Source organism: Vanessa atalanta, chromosome 6 (genome assembly GCF_905147765.1).
Source record: "Vanessa atalanta chromosome 6, ilVanAtal1.2, whole genome shotgun sequence".
Classification (NCBI taxonomy): domain Eukaryota; kingdom Metazoa; phylum Arthropoda; class Insecta; order Lepidoptera; family Nymphalidae; genus Vanessa; species Vanessa atalanta.
In genome coordinates this window covers 8,037,286-8,055,592 of record NC_061876.1, presented here as the reverse complement: position 1 = coordinate 8,055,592, position 18,307 = coordinate 8,037,286, and the positions used below count along the sequence as shown (strand labels likewise).

The window sequence follows — 18,307 nt, the reverse complement described above, 5'->3', positions numbered from 1 at the left end:
TAGAATATTTTATACATAATTCTAAAATAAAAGTAGCTTAAGTTATTTTATCCGCTATCTGCCGTGAAATTCCTATCAATGTCGGTTCAGCTGTTCAAGAGATTTGCCGGAACAAACAGACAGACATACAAAATAGTAAAAAATGTTATTTTGGTATATGTACCGTGTATACATACATTTGCATTTAGTAAAAAGCGGTTATTTTAATATTATAAACAGGCAGTCCAATTTTATTATATGTATAGTGTAGATAATTGTATAACGTCATCGGAAGATTCTGACATCTGAGACACAGGCTCGGCCTAGTTCATGCACTTGTACTCATAAAATGAGTACGTACAAATTGTAATATTATTCATAAGTTATATATGCATGTACATAATTTGGTTATGGATACTAAAAAATAAATAAATAAATAAAACTTACTTATCTACTGTAAACTATTTTTCTGATACCAAATTAGACTTCGAAATTTCTAGCAACATCGCGGATAAATATTTATCAATCAAATAGATTATCTAAAGTAATAGTGTATTAACGTACCACGACGTAGCCAATCACCCTTCCTTTCAGCATACGGTTTCTTACTTATTCCACCAAAGAAAACTTTTCACTGCAGTTGAATACTCCTGTGATAAAATTGCACCTGATATAATATGCAGGTTACCTCACGATGTTTTTCTTAACCGCCGAGCAAGAGGTGCCCTATATACCTTACACGTATTGAGCACATTTGAATCCGTAAACATCGATTAAAATTGACATATTTTTCCTACCCCGACTCACTCGTTAGCTTAGGTAGTATTTCCTTTTTGAATAAGTAATGAGACTTTTATTTTATTAGTTATTATTTTTCTAGGCAACGTTTGTCAAATTCAAATATTCAGAGCGCAAGAAATATCCAATATTAGTACGTAATTTTAAGGAAAAGTGGGAATAAAACGTGACTAGTTTTAAGGAAAAATGGGAAAACTACTTGAGGCACGGTGTCCTCGAGAGAATAATTCTTTTAAAGTTAGGAAAAACATTACTTCACTGCAGAATGAATCAAGATTTTATTTCAATTCCAGTAAAAGAACTAACAAACTGAAAAAGACTACTCGGAATGGAAAATTATTCGGAAGAGTTAATTGTTTCATATTTATTCCGAAACTTGCCAGTACGAAGCAGAGACAAAAAGATTTATTTTAATTTAATATAAATTTAAAACGATCTTTTATACAGTTAAGCTTTTTTATGGTATTAGTTGTTAATATGTTCAACTTACCTACACTAACAATCGAGTGTTTGAAATCTGTACAATAAATGTATGTATGTAATATATTTATATTATTATCACTCTTTGTTTTCATTATATAGGTAGGTGGACGGGCAAATGGGCCACCAAATGGTAAGTGGTCACAACCGCCCATATCCATTAGTTCAGTAAGAAATATTAAACATTCCTTACATCGCTAATGCGCCACCAACCTTGGTAGCTAAGATATCGCGCCCATTGTGCCTGTAGTTACAATAGCTCACTCACCCTTCAAACCGGAACACAAAAATACTAAGTATTGCTGCTTGGCGGTAGAATATCTGATGAGTACTGTACCTACCTAGGTGGGTGGTACCTACTTGCACAAAGCCCTGCCACCGAATAATTCAATGATTTCCATTAGAGAGTATATTTATTAGGGAATTTATAAAGCTATATAATTTTATTCTACTGCCCTGAGGTGCGAAACAGTAATTCGAATCGTAGAATCTAGCCACAACAGCAAACCATTAAAAGCAGGTATCGATAATATCGATTTAACGCACACGAAGTCACGGAACATCCCTAAAATAATAATATTTGTTCGTGGTTTAATTATTTTACCTTGATAGAATCTCAAATGTATTTCGAAATTACATAGGTACTAACCGAACCGAAATAATCTATTTAATCATCTAAATAGTTATATGTAATGATGATTTATATAACTTATATAATATTGTTTGAGAAATTCTTGTATATATATTTAAATAGTATTTATTACGTGTATCTCGGAAATGACTAACGACTTGGCTAAAAGTTTTTATCTAAAATAGTGGGTTTTCTTTAAAAACCGAAAATTTTCCCAGAATAAAAATAAACAATTGTATAACAAATCATGACAGCCGAACGAAGCTCGATTCTTTTATCAATCATAAATATACAATAACGAAAGTCATTCTAAGTGAGAATCATATTAATTTTATGTTATGTTAATAAATTAATTGCGTTCGTATTATCTCAATACGCACAATAATATGTCATTCATGAATAAATATAAATGTGAACTCGATGACATCAATTACGTTTATAACATTATCTGAGTTTACTATACATCTGGCGCACTATTAAGATAATATAATAACCAACATCTTTGTAATTTACCGGCAAGCCTTGTTCAAAAACTAAATAGTTTTCAAATCGCTAAAAACCTTTTTGTTCAACCATTCGTCTTTTACGAAAACTATCGTTCTGCAAAGGGCGATAAAAAAACAAATTATACAAGTTCGTAATGACTTTGGGGAGTCGATAACCAAATAAATAGTTAAGGGTGGAAGGGTCGCCCCTTCTTCGATGTCTAAGGTCGCAGATGTCCATGTAAGCAAAAACATCATTTGGATTACTTTCAATGTCTTCGTTCTATCGAAATAAACGGAATATGTAATCTAAAGGACGTTCTAAGATTATTGAATTGTATATAACTAGCTATCCGCTCTGGCTTTACACGAGTACGATTTCATTTAGGGATACATGTGTTGTGAAAGTCTATATAAATATTATATGCAATGTGTATTTAGCTAAGTGATCTTTCTGACCGTACCTCGCCAATGTATCCAGTGCAAATACCTCTGACCTCAAGACGTCTTTATATATATACGTATAAATACAAATATATATTTTTTCATATATAATTCTTAGAACATCTTCAAAACTATAAGGATAGATAGTGAATTGTAAATAATTATATTTATGATTTTCTACATTGTTAACATATCTAAAAAGATAGATAAAATGAATTTAACATTTATCAACAATTCTAAGATCTGAACATTCCTAAAATTACAATCGGAGAAGATTTATATATATACATGTATATAAAAATAAAAACAATTTAAATATATAATATCTTAACCGATGATTTCGGGTTCAAAACCAGGCAGGCACCATTTTCTATTTGGCCTTTAATTGCATTCAGTGTAACTCAACAAAAAACATATTTAAAAATGAATTTTTGAAAGAACGAGTTAACGTAAGCAATATTTGAACCGAATTAAACAAACTCTTTTGCTTTATATCTACAGCATTCTTCGAATCAATTTATACGGACTACATGTCGTAAAATCTGGAAAAAATAAAACACACAATCCAGTATATTTGTTATGTGGGGTGAAGTTGGGATAATCCCCCTGCAGTGTGGCGCCGGCCGGGGCGACAATGTGAACCAAATACCGACACTGCTGTCTCACAGATCGTACTCCAACTCTTATATATAGCTCAAACGCAATAATCATACTTTATAATACGTGTAGAGTAAATTTGAAATTCGATTTTTAAAATAGGTCAAATTATATATACTATATTAAAAAATCAAATCCTGTCATAATAAAGTATTAAAATTACTATAAGATTATGAATTTTAACTAAACTGATGATAAAACTATTACCTGCTACAAAAGTACAGACGTTATGAGAACATAATATAACATGAAATTAATACGGAACTATTTGGTATTTTATGGATACCTAATAACACTTTATGTAATAAGTAACTAAAACTAAAACTAAAGTGGTTTCGCAACTTAAATTCAAAGACTATCCTGCTGTTTTGAAATTCAATGTACATATTTTGAATAAATATGTACGCATATAGAAACGACGTATACGTGGGGTTGATATTTAGCTCTAGTAATACTGCATGAAATTCTTGAAAAGAGAAGTTTCTTAAAGGTAAAAAACAAATATATAGTAAAAGTGTTTCTGTATCGATAAACAATATAAACGTTCCTAAACTATCGAACCCTAAATGAGCTTCGTGTTTCATTTGAGATTTGTATCAGGTTGCTACTGAGCTACCCACATTATGGGGCTTCGTGCGCATCATAGGGTTGTCGAACATATTCCCTTTGTTTTAATTCAAATATTTTGAATTAAGTTAGTGGTTCAAATGCGGCAAGAGGCATTAGGTATTTTCACATTCATTTCGATCTTAGCGATGAAGAAAAACGATGTATCGTTAAGTAACTTACAAGTGTCGAATGAAGTTCTGAATCCGTCATGTTAAAAACAGAATAAGACGCAATTTTTTTTTTGAAGTAGTGTTATTATAGTATGTTCTTATTTTAATTTTGTAAAGATCAGATTATGACACAGACACCGGAACTCTTTAACAAATGCCAGCAAATTATCCACGATTGCTGCTATTTTATTGATACGTATATGCTATTAAAATCTGTTATTGTTATATGATATAAATGTTTGGCACCTATAAAAATAAGATTTTTTTTGTAAATGGTATACGCTCTATATAACAACCCTAACTTTACTACTAAGTAAAGGTTCTGTGAGCCATACATATACGTGCTACATAATCCAAATACAATCACAATTACCTGGCAGGCAAAATAAGTAAAGTAACTATAATTCTTATATTCCAAGTAAAACAAATTAGTTAATCAAATATTAAAGGCTAAGATCGTCATTATTAATAAACATTATAGGAAAATATTGTACGAAATACTAATGTGAGATGTGAAATAGCTTAACCTTAAACATTCAACATGAAAGCATTTATAGTCGTCCAAAATGTGATCGTAAAGGCTCTTTTACCAAGTCGGGAACTATAACGACCCAATATAAACGGCGCTTTCATATTGCGGAGGATCAATAGGTCGGGCTCAAAATAAATAGAACAATGGACGAGACGGTATCAGTGCTTAAAATGCTTTCCATGTTCGGACGCGTCCGGTGACCGACGATCCGCCCGGAAGTAACACATGGATATATAATCACTTTATATTATCTGACCTCGACATTTTTTTTTTACTTGTATGAAAAATAAATGCCATTTCAAAAACTGTTAATTTTACTTACAAGCAGGATGTAAAAGTTTGCTTTAAAGATTGTAGCTAAAATAAGTCGCTTGATTTTATTGCTAAAGTATAATATTAAACAAGGTCTCTCGAACCGTAAACGACGCATTTTATTTTCATATCATGTTTTGTTTTTCATATATATAAGTATATATATATTATTTTATTTTAAATATAGAATTGAATTTCTTTATTTAAAAAAAGAATGCGCAGCTTTTAGAGGACCAGAGGACAATAAAAATTTTGATGGGGTGTGTCATAAATAAATTATATATGATAAAATGTCATTTAGATAAAACGATAAATCTTTAGCTTAACAAACACACTTATATTGCATAGCAGTTTAATGTAAGGGCGCCCCTACGCTTATCGTTACTCAGCAAATTGTAGATCTAATGCATCTCCCCAAAGAAGTCTGAACCCCCGCATGTAGCAATAAATAAGGAATAGTTTTATCGAACAAAACTTTGTATTATGTTAGACTACCTCAAACAATAACAACTATTTAAAAAAAACGCAGCGTTTTAAATATAGAACTCTAATCTCGGATTAAACATCGAAGTTGACTCATCGACGTATGGTTAAAATGATTGCAACCGAATAGGTATTAATTGTTCTAAATTACGGAAATCAATGAGCGTGGGACTGATGGTGCTAATTAACAACCGGCATGGTTAGTTAGGTAATAGTAACCGTAATTAGAAATTGACCTCTTCACTTTAATTTTCATAAATATAGAAGACTAATACTGATTGTTAATATGTACAACAAGAACATAATAAAAGAAAACTTTATTAAAATATACAACAGCCATGTTAAACGTTTTAATAACCTGGTGTTAAGTATGTGACACATGGATTCCCGTTGCATAAAAGCAATCCAATCTCCCGGGCACATATGGTGACTTCATAAATCTCATGTCACATCGGCAGAGACGCGCCGTGTGTCATAAATACGATGGGTATGTATGTCAAAACATGGGGATTTAGGCGCTGTCTCTCTCGCCAGAGACTGGGCCAGCGACGCCAACTGAGATAATGAAAAAAAAGATTTATGACCAAGTGTAATCAAATTTTATTACTGTCCATCCCGCCTCTCGACTAATGTTATAATATTAACCGCATACGCATTTTATCGTGTATTTTATTATTTTTTTAGTTCACTGTGTCAACTATAAAAGAAATTAAATTGACCCGATAGTACATTATATGCCAAGCCATGGCAAGATTCCATTTTGATCGATAGTACTAAAGTAGGTTAGTTTAAATATCTTAATAATAAAATATACATCAGTAGATGAGAAAGCAAAACGTAGCCAAGTTTCTTTCGCCAAAGGGGTCGTGTTCGTAAGTCACATTTCCATAAAGTTTTCAGCACAAAATGTGGTGTTGTAATATCGTGGGCTGGAATACAACCAAATCTAACGCACTGTGGAATAACACCCTCCCCATTCCACCAAGTCTTCGTACTTCGCCTCTTTGACCCAATTACACGCAACATATTACATTTTTAAGCTCTTGCATATATCTGTCGACCTATTACATAAAAAACGTTAAGAAAACATTACATAAGCTCTGAATAAAATTATATTTTCCATACAATATTGTCTCTGGTTCAATTGCCGTTACATCACTTCGTTATATAAAACATATATTCTACAATAAAATACTCTAAAATGATCAATACTCTTAAGCTAATTAATGGCTTTTTTAGAAATGACCTTTCAAAATATTTTAATAAAAACAATCTCGAAATAACCCTAGAACATTATGTAAGAACAATAGAGCTTAGGGTGCCGCAAAAAGGGCTTCTGCGCGACGTAAAGTGCAATAGCTTGAATTAGTTATTCAGTTCATTATGAATCCCCTACAGCTACTCTATCATTATCGTTTTACTGAGCGCACGTGCCGACTGTGCAAAGCAGCCCTCGGCCCGTCAAGGTCGATAATTATAATCTACGCAGTCTTTTGTCCTTTCTTATAGACTTCTTTTGTTATATAAAAACAATGTTGCCTCTAAGTTTATTTGAACAGTTATTGAGCGAGACATTGGAGTTATTGAGTCGTTTTTAAAGTTTAAGTTAACGTATTGAATATCAGCCTATAATATGTAACTGTCCGATGCTAAGCTTGTGTGGTGAATGGTGTTTGATTCACATGTTGTACCATTAGGTCTTGTCAAATCTTAATATTTAAAAAAATATGTAACCGAGATTTTTTATTCTCTTTGCTGCGAACTTAATAACCTAATTAAATTAAAGGACTCGTAAAAAATTATGCACCTGTGCGAATTAATTGTAAGTTTAAACTTTATACATTTGAATCGCCTCGTAATTGAACAAAGACTAGTTCTCGAAAGTAAAACTCGAGCGTAAAATGCAATCTTACAACTAGAAACCAATTCAAGACAAGGAAATAGTCTTTAAAGATTTTTATATGACTTTTACTATTGAAATTATACTCAATTATGATGAAAATGGTAATTTTTCTGGTTTTTGAGAATGACAAAAAACCTTGTCTACTAAACGTCTATTAAATATAATATTATTTTATTTTACTGAAATTAAATTTATTCAGTAAAATAAAATACGTTAAACGTTTACGTAATGATAACTTTAATCGTAATAATAGACACAGTCTCAATATTATATTAATACGTTTCATATCATTCGAGATAAATCGTATATTAGGTGTAGCTAATGTCAATGTGAGCAGAGAGGAAATAGCCACTCCGGCCTTTATTCCGGCGAACAGTGACATAACTACAACTGACATACTAAAATTATTGATTGGAAAACTGCTCGTAAATGTCTCGCTCTGGGATCTCCTTGTATATTCGAGCTTTATCTAGCATGTTAATCTGGTGCAAGCTTAGAGATAATTTAATTTTAAACTGTATACAATAGAATAAGAATTAAACAGATAAATTTTTTCTTTGCTAACAAAAAAAAGTGAGGAAAATTCTAAATTTAAATTATCCAATAATTTGTGCTTACTGATTGGAAACAGCGATTTTCGCTTAAAAGACTTATATTCTTCAATATTCTATTCAGTAGTTTGCGTTTATAATTCATCTTATTCTGAATGGATTCAGAAAACGCCTGCACGGACTCGCACTAAAACACCGTAGTGGAATAAGCTCTATACCGATTTCTTTGCCTTTGACTTTAGACTAAATACAGATTTTTTGGTCGGTTCTTCGTGATAGAATTTATATTCCGAACCGATGATATCTGATCGTTACTGTAATCGTGTAAATTGGCAATTTAATAATGCTTGTAAGAGTTGACTTGAATAATTTATTCTATTTCTTTAGTCTGCCAGCAGTCCATACGGCGATATTCTATTTGAGGTTGTTTGAGATATCCATCTACATTTAATGGAATCATTATTTAAAAAAAAAAATACAAATAGAATTTAATCAAAACTTAATCAAATGTCCTTTGGGTTAGAGGAAATTGGTTTGGAGTCAACAGCGTCACGTTCTTAAAGAACGGCACAATTTATTTATGTAGGTATGTCCAAAAAGTTTTATTCAATTAAAATACAAAGAATTGATTTCTGGGAAAGCCTTGCGATACTTGTATATTTTTATTTGTTGTGTGTTGAGATTTTCATTACTTTTGTTGTAATACTGTGTAGGTTATATAAGAAATAAACTATATATAAATAAATCAACGTTACACTATTGAATTAATTTAGTAGAATAATTGTTGGTCACAAACCAATTAAGACCCATATACTATAAAAAGCATTTGCAACTCTACATATGAGTGCCGCCAGTAGTGTTACTACGAGCCACTCTTCAGCAAATTGAGCATTTACGTAAGCGTTTTTTTTTTTGCAAGCTGTCAAAGGCAGATTATTTTTTATTTAAATCTACGAACAAAAAATTGTAAAATAGTGATTTCGTCTGTCTGTGATCGGTCTAATAATATAATGTTACATAGAGAAACTTTTTCTCATTTGAAGAAGTAGAGTTTGAGTACATTTCTCTTAGAGTGATTGAGTATTATCATATTATTATTTACATAGTATACCATACTGTTATTGCGTTTGGTAAGATATTTTGTTGTCTTTGATTGGTATACTATATAAGGTTTTATATTAGTAAAAAGTAAAATTGGTGAGATTACATTACTCAGGAAACTAAATCTCACTATTATTCATGAAACTCTTATTCATCAATTTAATCGTTAGAATAGATTTTGATACATCAAAATACAAAATAGTGCTCATTTTATATAAAAAAATATAGAATATATAAATTTAAATGAAAAATCTAGAAAAACACTAAATTTTGTAAAATATTCAAAATCTTATCCTTGCAGATAAAATCAAAAAACATTAAATCAACGTGATTTATTTGTGTCTTAATAGGGGTATGCATAATATATACGAGAAATGAAGGAACTTATGTAATATGTAACACAAACCGGATTGTTTCGGGCTTCCGGGGAGAATTAGGTAAATAAGATACATTTGCACCTGGGAAATCTCGTTTGCGTAGGATACTTTGTACTAATTAATTTATTGAGATAATTACAACGTATCTTCGCAAAAAATTGTAAACCGATAATATTGCAGCTACGTGAATAACTGTTACGTTATTACGTTGACACAGTTTATTAATTATTATTCCTTAAATTGTCGTTCGAAATTGATAAATGTGGGTTACGTCAATAAATTATGCACATTTACCGATATTCACGAAAAGGGCAATAAATAAATAGGTTATCTTTGAAGATAATGGCATCCAGCCGTCACATCACCCGTGAATGAAAGAGAGCAAGAATGAAGCAGTAAACGTCACCGCCATTTGCGACCAAGACCCTTGATCTGTTTGAGTAATGTATACATATAATAAAAAAGGGACGGGAAATTCACTTGATTTAATTATAAAAAACCTTTTTTTTATTATTGTACAATGTCAAAATGAGAAAAATAATTTGATATTTTGTCTTTCATCCAATGTTGAAGTTTCAGCTTGATAAGCGATCTACCTTACCTTAACTCTACACCTTAGTAATCAATTGATTTAATCTATATTTTAGCAAATAAAGAGAAAATACATGGCAAGTTATTTATGCTTAGTATCAATTATCTGTACACCGCTTAATATGCGCTGGCGCAACCCGACGAGTGTAAACACACACTACGGCACAGATGAAAGCTGGCGCCCCGACTACTTATCGGTCCTTGCAAAAATTCGGTATGCTTACTGTCAGCACCCCAAAATAGACTAACTGACGAAAATAACAGAAAACCAATAGTTCCAAGGTCGTTAATAATAAAAAGGGATACATATTTTCCAACATGTAAGAATTTGTACAAATACTTTGACGAACAACTTTAGATGCATTTATAGCCATTATATATTAATTATATTTTTGCTCTATAGTACAAACAGCTATAGAAGCTGGTATTGAAAGTTAAATTTATTGTAATGTCTTTTAGTTTAGAACCGACGAGAAGTCGGTGGAAATTTAATGAGCCCAGTTAGCTACATTGGAAATTATCGTTTTTATAACACCGTTATCAATCTCGTTTTACCTATAAATTACAAAGATAAATATGTAGCTCGAAAGTACTAGTAAAACGAAATCTATGCAAGAATTTTAAAGTAAAATTTGTGCTAAGATTCTGTCTGCAAGTAAAAAAAAAATAAGAGGCCAGGTGCGTTAAGCATCCGCCTTTTAAGCGTAGAAAAAAAGTGGCAGTTGCGACTTGGGATGTATTCTCTCTACACCGCCGGTTACGAGCATTAAATACCGCTTAAAGCATTTATATTATATAACATGCTTCTCAATCCCTATATAAATCAGATAGTAAACTACTATGCAAAATTAATACATCCTCTCTTTGGCAAGGTATTCCTATCGATGTTTCTAAATAAAAATCCGGAAGTATAATTTTTACCTTTGCCAAATTAATAAATAGATATTACAAATGTTATGTTAAAAAACGGAGTTAATGCCTATTATATCTGAGCATGTATAAAGTACAATATTAAGTTTCATTATAGGTATATATAATAGTTGGTGATGTAATTTCATCACACATACAGTGTGCTTTGAGAGTTTATCTTTACTACTTGTGCTGATGCAATGATTGTCACTGATTCTATCAATTTATTATTTTGAATATACATAAAACAGTAATCCAAAAGTAATATTTTCTTTTATCAGTACATATCGACAAATAACAAGTTGATACGGCAATCCTATAAAGTCATTGAAGATTGCTGAAGGGAATGATATTGTTTCTCATATATTCCAGCGTTTCGAAGTACTTCTGTTGTATTACTAAACCGTTTTTTACATACGTATACGTGCTTATATACTTCATATACTTGAGTTTAGTGGTGGATCTAAAGCGACGTCAAAATATAAAAATGATTGATGAGGACCCTAACCAAGGGGGATTTTTTTCCTAACTTTTCCGAGAAAAAACTTTGTGACTTATCAAACTGTTCGAAACAGAGTTTTGGCAGATAACTGCTAAAGAAATAAGAAAAAAAAACATTGAAAACTGTCTAAGTATCAACGAATTAGAAAACAATCGAAATACTATTATATATAATTTTATACCTATTTCATTTTAATACCGATTTGATTTAATTCCTTAAAAAATACAATTTATAATTAAAAGTGCGTATTAAAATATATATGGTTTGCCTTAATGTTAACTATTTTAATGAAAATCTTATATATATATGTGTCATTTTCTTTTTATTAAGAGGAACAGATATAGACTGATTATGCGTTTTTTTTAAGAACATCGGGCTTATGCGAGAATTTTATTCAACGTGTTAGATTCTCCTAAAAGCTTTAGAAACGCTCACAGCTTCAAGCCATATGGTCAATGTATTATTTTTATTTTTTTGCTTTCGGCCAAACAATCCTCTCAAGTCTACCTGCATTCAGCACCTGTCGATGAGATTTGTATGAGATTGTTTAAGTTTTACCTTGAAATGTTGATTTTAGGTTGAATTACATTAAAACTGTATAAATATAATTATTACGGTCATATGTACATACATTTGATTTTATTAAAAGGGACTTGCGAATGCTGCGTTATAAGTATATAGCAAAAAAAGTATTTCTAGTGTTAGTTTCATAAATTAAAATGTAATTTTAAAAGTAGCTTGTACTTTTAAAATGTCATTTTACAGAATTATTAAACTAACTTAGAGCTAACAATTTTTTTCTATATATTTAGCATTTATAAGTAATCTTCAGTATTCAAATCGAAATTACATATGATTTCAAAGCCTTGTGTGAGAAACATACATAAATAAATAAATCCTTACTTAACTTCTTTTAGTGTCAGATTAAAAACAATTGTTTTTATTGGTATCTAATGGCTTTTAACTATTAATCTTTATTGTATTCTTTAATATACGGGCCTTACTGATACGGGTCAACTTGTAATACTACAAAAATACTGCCCATTCAATACAAAATTTTACTGACAAAACAAGAATTATTTTACTTTATTTGAATTAAGCTTGTAGAGACAGAGTACCTACCTATTTTATCTTGAAGCCTCTTAAATTAGGAACAGTCTATTATCAATCATTTTTTAAGGCATCTAATTTATTAGAGACTTTTTAATTTCCGTTACTCGACTTACAATTATTATTACAGAAGTATATATTTTCATACATTTCATTAAATTATTAAATTTCAAAGATTCATAATAATATATAAGTTAGGTTCCTTAACAGTTTATTTTTAATATCATATAATAATATTTAAGCTGTTTATGGCAACGTTATAAAAAAAAGATCTTACCTGTCAATAACAGCAAGACGAGGCGCCGCATATTGGTATCCTTCTCAAAATGGATAAGCTTTAGTCCGAAAAATTATGATAGAGGATAAGCCATGATCTCGTCAGTTAAACTTGGTCAGGCTAATGTTTACGCGACTCAGCTGACGTCCTCGTATTACGCTCGCTAATCAACCACACACTTGCACACTGCGGGACCCGTACGCTGCAGTGTCAACGGCCACAAGCTTACGAGAAAAACTAGTCACTTGGCGAAAGCTGTCCTCCCTGGGAACGAGCGCGATGCGTAAGCACGTACCGTTGTATAGGAATAATTTATTCATTCATGATACGAGATGTCGACTCCGAAAGCTAACTGACAGATCCCCTCTGTGATGAAAACATTACACATGGCTCGAGCAGCTACGAAAGCTTCGTCGCGCGCGATCACAGCGCACGGCGGCTGACTCGCGAGTTGCGTGAGTGGGCCGGCGGCGGGGGCAGAGGGCCGGGGGCCACGCCTGCGCGCCGCGCCCGCACCGCGCCACCTACAGTATTGACCGACGACGCCTCCTTTCCACATCGAACATCCTTAACTAGGTACTAAGAATTCTCCTTTGAAGATTCCCTTAATTCCTTTACCCAGATCTAGATACGCCACGTGTAAATTTCATACAGCTTAATTAAAATACAACTTTTTTCGTATAGTGGCCCAAACTATAATTAAAATGGCGTACTTTTTTAAATTGTTAGGTAATTGATTATAAATTAATATAAAAAATGTATCGATTATCAAGATAAAAGTTATATTTTTATCTCGTCAAATCTCGTACTGAATTCACATTACATCGCTTACATAAGTAACCGTTACATTTAAATTGCCCTCAAATAATGTTTTAAGTATATTAAAAGCAAAACTGTAATAAAACTACCCCCATAGTACATATTACATGAATAGTTATAAAAATAATAATTGTTACTTGTTAGAATTGGCGCGGGGCTATATGGACTAGTGATCCAGTGCCTTTGGGTGAAATGCGCATTTCATGACGTCATTTGATATTGATGCTTATTCCATGTATAATAATACTGCAAAAATATTATGCTTCTTATGCTAATTAATGCTTTTGTCATAATTCTAATAATTGTGCGTCCATATTTTTATTTTTAAGTATAAATCCTTTTTCACTTTATCAAAATTCAAAAAAATATTTGGCGTGGTAATTATTATTCATAAATATTTTGTTTAAACCTTTACAATTACTAAATAAAGAATAATTTTAATTTGAGTAATCAATAATTTTAGTATTGCAATCATTAACTCCTTATTTTAAATTAATTATAAGAAAAATAAGCTCATAGCTCCATCTAGGCAAATTGTTACCATTAAAGTACTTATACCAACATCGCCACAGAAGTCAAGATATTCGAAATTTGCGCTTTGACTAATATAGATGGCGCATACGATTTGTTATACAATACTAATATAGATTTTTATTCTTATATATAGAAAAGGGGTAGTGTTTGTTTTCATTTTAAGTTATAGCAACGGTTACATTTCTATCATTAACATTAAGCATGTCAAACTGAATAGTAGGTATGTAATAAATATAAACGTTAATCTTCATTATAAACTCTGATAAAATAATATATATAAGACGATATGGCTGGAAATAATGTTACTTGTGAGATGACGTCAGACAGAGAAGTATGGAAGAAGAAACGTTGCGCCGCCGACCCCAAATAAAATTGGGATAAGGGCAGGAAGATGATAATGATGATGGCACAATTAATATATCTAATACGAAAATTAACAATCGTAACAACTTAACTGTTTCTTAGGTCGAATGGCTAGCTTAAACACCTGCAGATCATAAGCCGTCGGTTCAAATACCGACTTAGGCAAAGTACCTTCATAATAATAGTCCGAAGATAAGAAGTTGGTTGTTTGAATTGAATACACTCTCCTCGGGACGCGCGTAAATCGTATGTAAGTCCCGTGGATCGTGCCTGTTCCAGTCCAGTTGTGTGCAGTCATTGTCGTCGCTTCAGATTTTAATAGCTAAGGAACGTAGTGCTATCTGCACTTAGTTTGCACTAAAATGTCCAGAACAAAAATTGATTAAAAAAAATGAGGACATCGTTGTAAATGTTAAATTTTTGTTTGAAATATATACTATATCAGAATTAGCTTTATTGGTATTAGCTTTTGTTTTTTTACGAAGAACAGCTACTTGTACAAGGAATCGATAACCGTAAAACAATAAGTCTAGCATTAACTTAATAAAACTTCATAACATGCATTAAATAAAAAAAACAACATTTTTATAACAATTCTGATTATAAACAAATGCATTAAGCTTATAATCAGAATTGTTATAAAAATGCAATTATCTAATCAAACTTTTTTTAGCTTAAACACCTTTTCTAATTTATATAACGAAAATTTAAATAAAACTAAATTATAATTGACTTCTTTTTCTAAATTCTTTTCAAAATGGAATACCTATGTAGTTTACTTTTTTGTGAACATTCAAACTTTATTGTTATAGGTTCTCAATATAAATTCCTAAATGCCACTTTTATATTCGTAAATATTCATAATGAAATAATAAAAATCCAAAAACCATATAGTTATGTGTAACATTTTTATTTCAATTTCTACTACATATTTATAACATATCAATCTATTATAACTTATAATTTATGAATACATCTAGGTTACGGTATTCTTATTTAATCTTAGTTTTGACCATGCTTGAATGAACTGTTTCTTAATTTCAAAAGCTATAACGGCTGCTGCCATTCCAGTGTTTAAGCTGTCAACCCCTTTGTGTAGTGGTATATTTAAACGAAGTCCGTTCCTGTTTGCAGCTAATCTGTAAAAATATTAATCTTTATATATAAACTGTAATTATTTTTAAGTAATAGTAAAGTAACACTATTTATGACACTGTTCCAACACTAAACTAACTTCCATTAATTATAGATGTCAGAATGACGCTAAATATATGCTTATATTATATTTCAAGACAGTGTTGTCTATTTAACATAGAAGGAATAGCATGGATGTTTAAATGGAACCTAAATATGGTTTATTTTCCTCTGAAACCATTCCTAAAGCTATAAATATGGTAAAATTTTAATTAATAATACATTGAAATTTATGGTTTATTAAGATGAAACTGTCCAGTAATATGTGGGATGGGATAGTGTTTGTCAAATATGTAGATGTGTGGAAAAATAGAGACAATTACCTGTAACTATTTTCACTTATTCCTTCAGTTTCTCCACCTATTATAAGTGTTACATGTTTCAAATTGGCATAATCAATCCCATAATATGGCAATACCGGTATATTGTTCCTAATAACATTCTCTGTTTCTGCTATTTCTGATGTATTTGTGTTATTGTCAGCTATAAATATTGATGTACTTTGGTCCAATAAATTAGGTAAATCCTCCCAATCAACTGAAGTATGGATTGGTTGTCTAAAATGTGCCCCTGATGCACTTCTTATAACTTTTGGATCCCAAAGGTCAACACAGCCTAAAAGGATACCATAAATATAGTTTTCAATTAAATTAAGTATAAAGCAATGTTTTGTGAATTTATGTATCTTGGTGGTTCTTTTGATTGAAGTAAAAGTATTTTAAAAAGATCAGCATATAAAAATATGGTTCTTAACAAAACAGATTACATATTTTTATCTACCATCACTTGAATTGTTTTATTATCTAAACAAAATATGATTCGTAAAAATATAAATAAATTCAACAATATAAAAGAATACCTTTTGTAAGGAAAATCTTTTCTGTACCAACTCCAACAGCTGCCCTCAGAATTGCACCTAAATTTCCTGGTGTGCGTATATTATCACAAATAAACTGGAGTGGTATTGGATTAGAGTACCTCTTAATGTTGTCAGCATTAGGAATATCAAATACACCTGAAACAAATAAAATTAATATAGGTATCCATATAATGTACTCAGAATTATTCATACATAGAAAACATGAAGATAATTTACACATAGCAAAAACTACCATATCAAAAGAAAAGTAATATGTACAAAGGTTTTTGCTAGTGTGATTTTTTTGTTATTTATTATTATTGTAATTTTTTTTAATATAATAACTTACCAAATATTCCAGGCGATGTTTCTACATCAGACCATAATTCTATTTCTTTATATGGAATTTTATAAAACTGAACTCCAGTTTTGGGCAGGAATGGTCTCAAACTATTTAAATCTTCAATACGGCTGAATATTACATATTTCAGAATACAATTTGCTTCTAAGCCATCAACAATTAATCTCCAGCCCTCAACTAACATTTGTCCAGCTCTTAATCTTTCCTTTTTTGACTTTAGTTTCACAAAGAGATTGCTGAAATATAAATTGAAAATAGATTATTTTATTTTATATTTTAAATATGATTAAATACACTATTTAAATAATGAAATAAGTTGTAAGTTCAACTTGTTTAGTATCAAATGTAATAAAATGTGTATCTAAAATATGTTTTAAAACATGATAGTGATTTTATTTGGTTTTTCCGCCTTGGTGATGCTGGCTCACTTTAGTAAGTTAAAGGGTTTCAAACTGGAACACACAAATATTAAATATTGCTGCTTGGTAATAGAATATATGATAATTGGGTTGTACCTACCCAAACAAGCTTGCACAAAGCCCTACCACCAGATTCTATGCTTCTACAAAATATTATACTACAACCAAAGAGCTATAATTAAATATAAGAACTAACCTTATTCTTCCATCATTTTCTTTCAACTTTTCATAAATAATTTCACCTTTATCATCAAATACTTTTTTTTGGCTCAAATAGAACTTCTTTTTTTTCAATGCAATATTCTTCTTTTCCTTTAATTGCTTAAAATGATCTTGAGTTGTTACCGGCACGAGTGGCTTGCTTTCGTTGGTTTCGATTTTTTCATTTTTGTTCTTCTTGAAACCGTCAGTACTGATGTCAATAACTTTCTCTTCTGTTAAACTGACTTGGGAATCGGGTTCAAATGGTAATAAAACTTTGGCTGGTCTCCTATGCATCCATCTTCCATATAACCTAGTAGCAGATATTTTTGGTATTTGTGATAGAAAAGATTTAGAAAAACAATAAATATTCCTACTCATTGCTAAGGTTGAGTTTAACTTTGTTTAACAGTAACAAATATCTGATATATTAGAATATACCTAACATTTTTCATAAACAAAGTAAGAAACTATTAAAACAAATGTCAAAATTGTAATGAAAATGACAGCCGCGTTTTCAGAGACAACTTCAACTTTAGTACTTAGTGGAAATTAATTTATTCAATTTTAGAGTATAATCTAATATACTTCAGAGAATAATTACCAGCAATCATTTTCGTTTATCTAATTGATTTGCGTATAAATATAATACACGA

General features: G+C 30.8%; 2 protein-coding genes across 2 annotated transcripts in view; both read right to left on the bottom strand.

The window, feature by feature from the left end:
• The window catches only part of LOC125064720 (transmembrane protein 132E), a 71,366-nt gene extending 58,029 nt beyond the window's left edge, over window positions 1–13,337 (bottom strand). The window contains exon 1 of the mRNA XM_047671903.1: window positions 12,902–13,337. Coding sequence (XP_047527859.1) covers window positions 12,902–12,932 — 31 coding nt within the window. The 5' untranslated portion in view covers window positions 12,933–13,337. The remainder of the gene's footprint in view (window positions 1–12,901) is intronic.
• Window positions 13,338–15,440: 2,103 nt separating this feature from the next.
• On the bottom strand, window positions 15,441–18,078 carry LOC125064632 (rRNA methyltransferase 3, mitochondrial). The gene is made up of 5 exons (XM_047671784.1): window positions 17,647–18,078; window positions 17,020–17,267; window positions 16,671–16,826; window positions 16,135–16,426; window positions 15,441–15,756 (listed from the first exon to the last, which is right to left on the bottom strand). Exons 1-5 carry the CDS (start codon window positions 18,030–18,032, stop codon window positions 15,594–15,596), a joined length of 1,245 nt encoding a protein of 414 aa, XP_047527740.1. The 5' UTR covers window positions 18,033–18,078; the 3' UTR covers window positions 15,441–15,593.
• Between the last annotated feature and the right edge of the window lie 229 nt (window positions 18,079–18,307).

Bases quoted from the DNA above. Each gene is read 5' to 3' on its own strand.
- LOC125064632 (XM_047671784.1), bottom strand. From the start codon at position 18,032: ATGAGTAGGAATATTTATTGTTTTTCTAAATCTTTTCTATCACAAATA. The intron at 17,268-17,646 runs GTTAGTTCTTAT...TTTATATTTCAG, and splicing joins GAAAATGATGGAAGAATAAG to CAATCTCTTTGTGAAACTAA. The intron at 15,757-16,134 runs GTAATTGTCTCT...ATATTTTTACAG, and splicing joins ATAAGTGAAAATAGTTACAG to ATTAGCTGCAAACAGGAACG.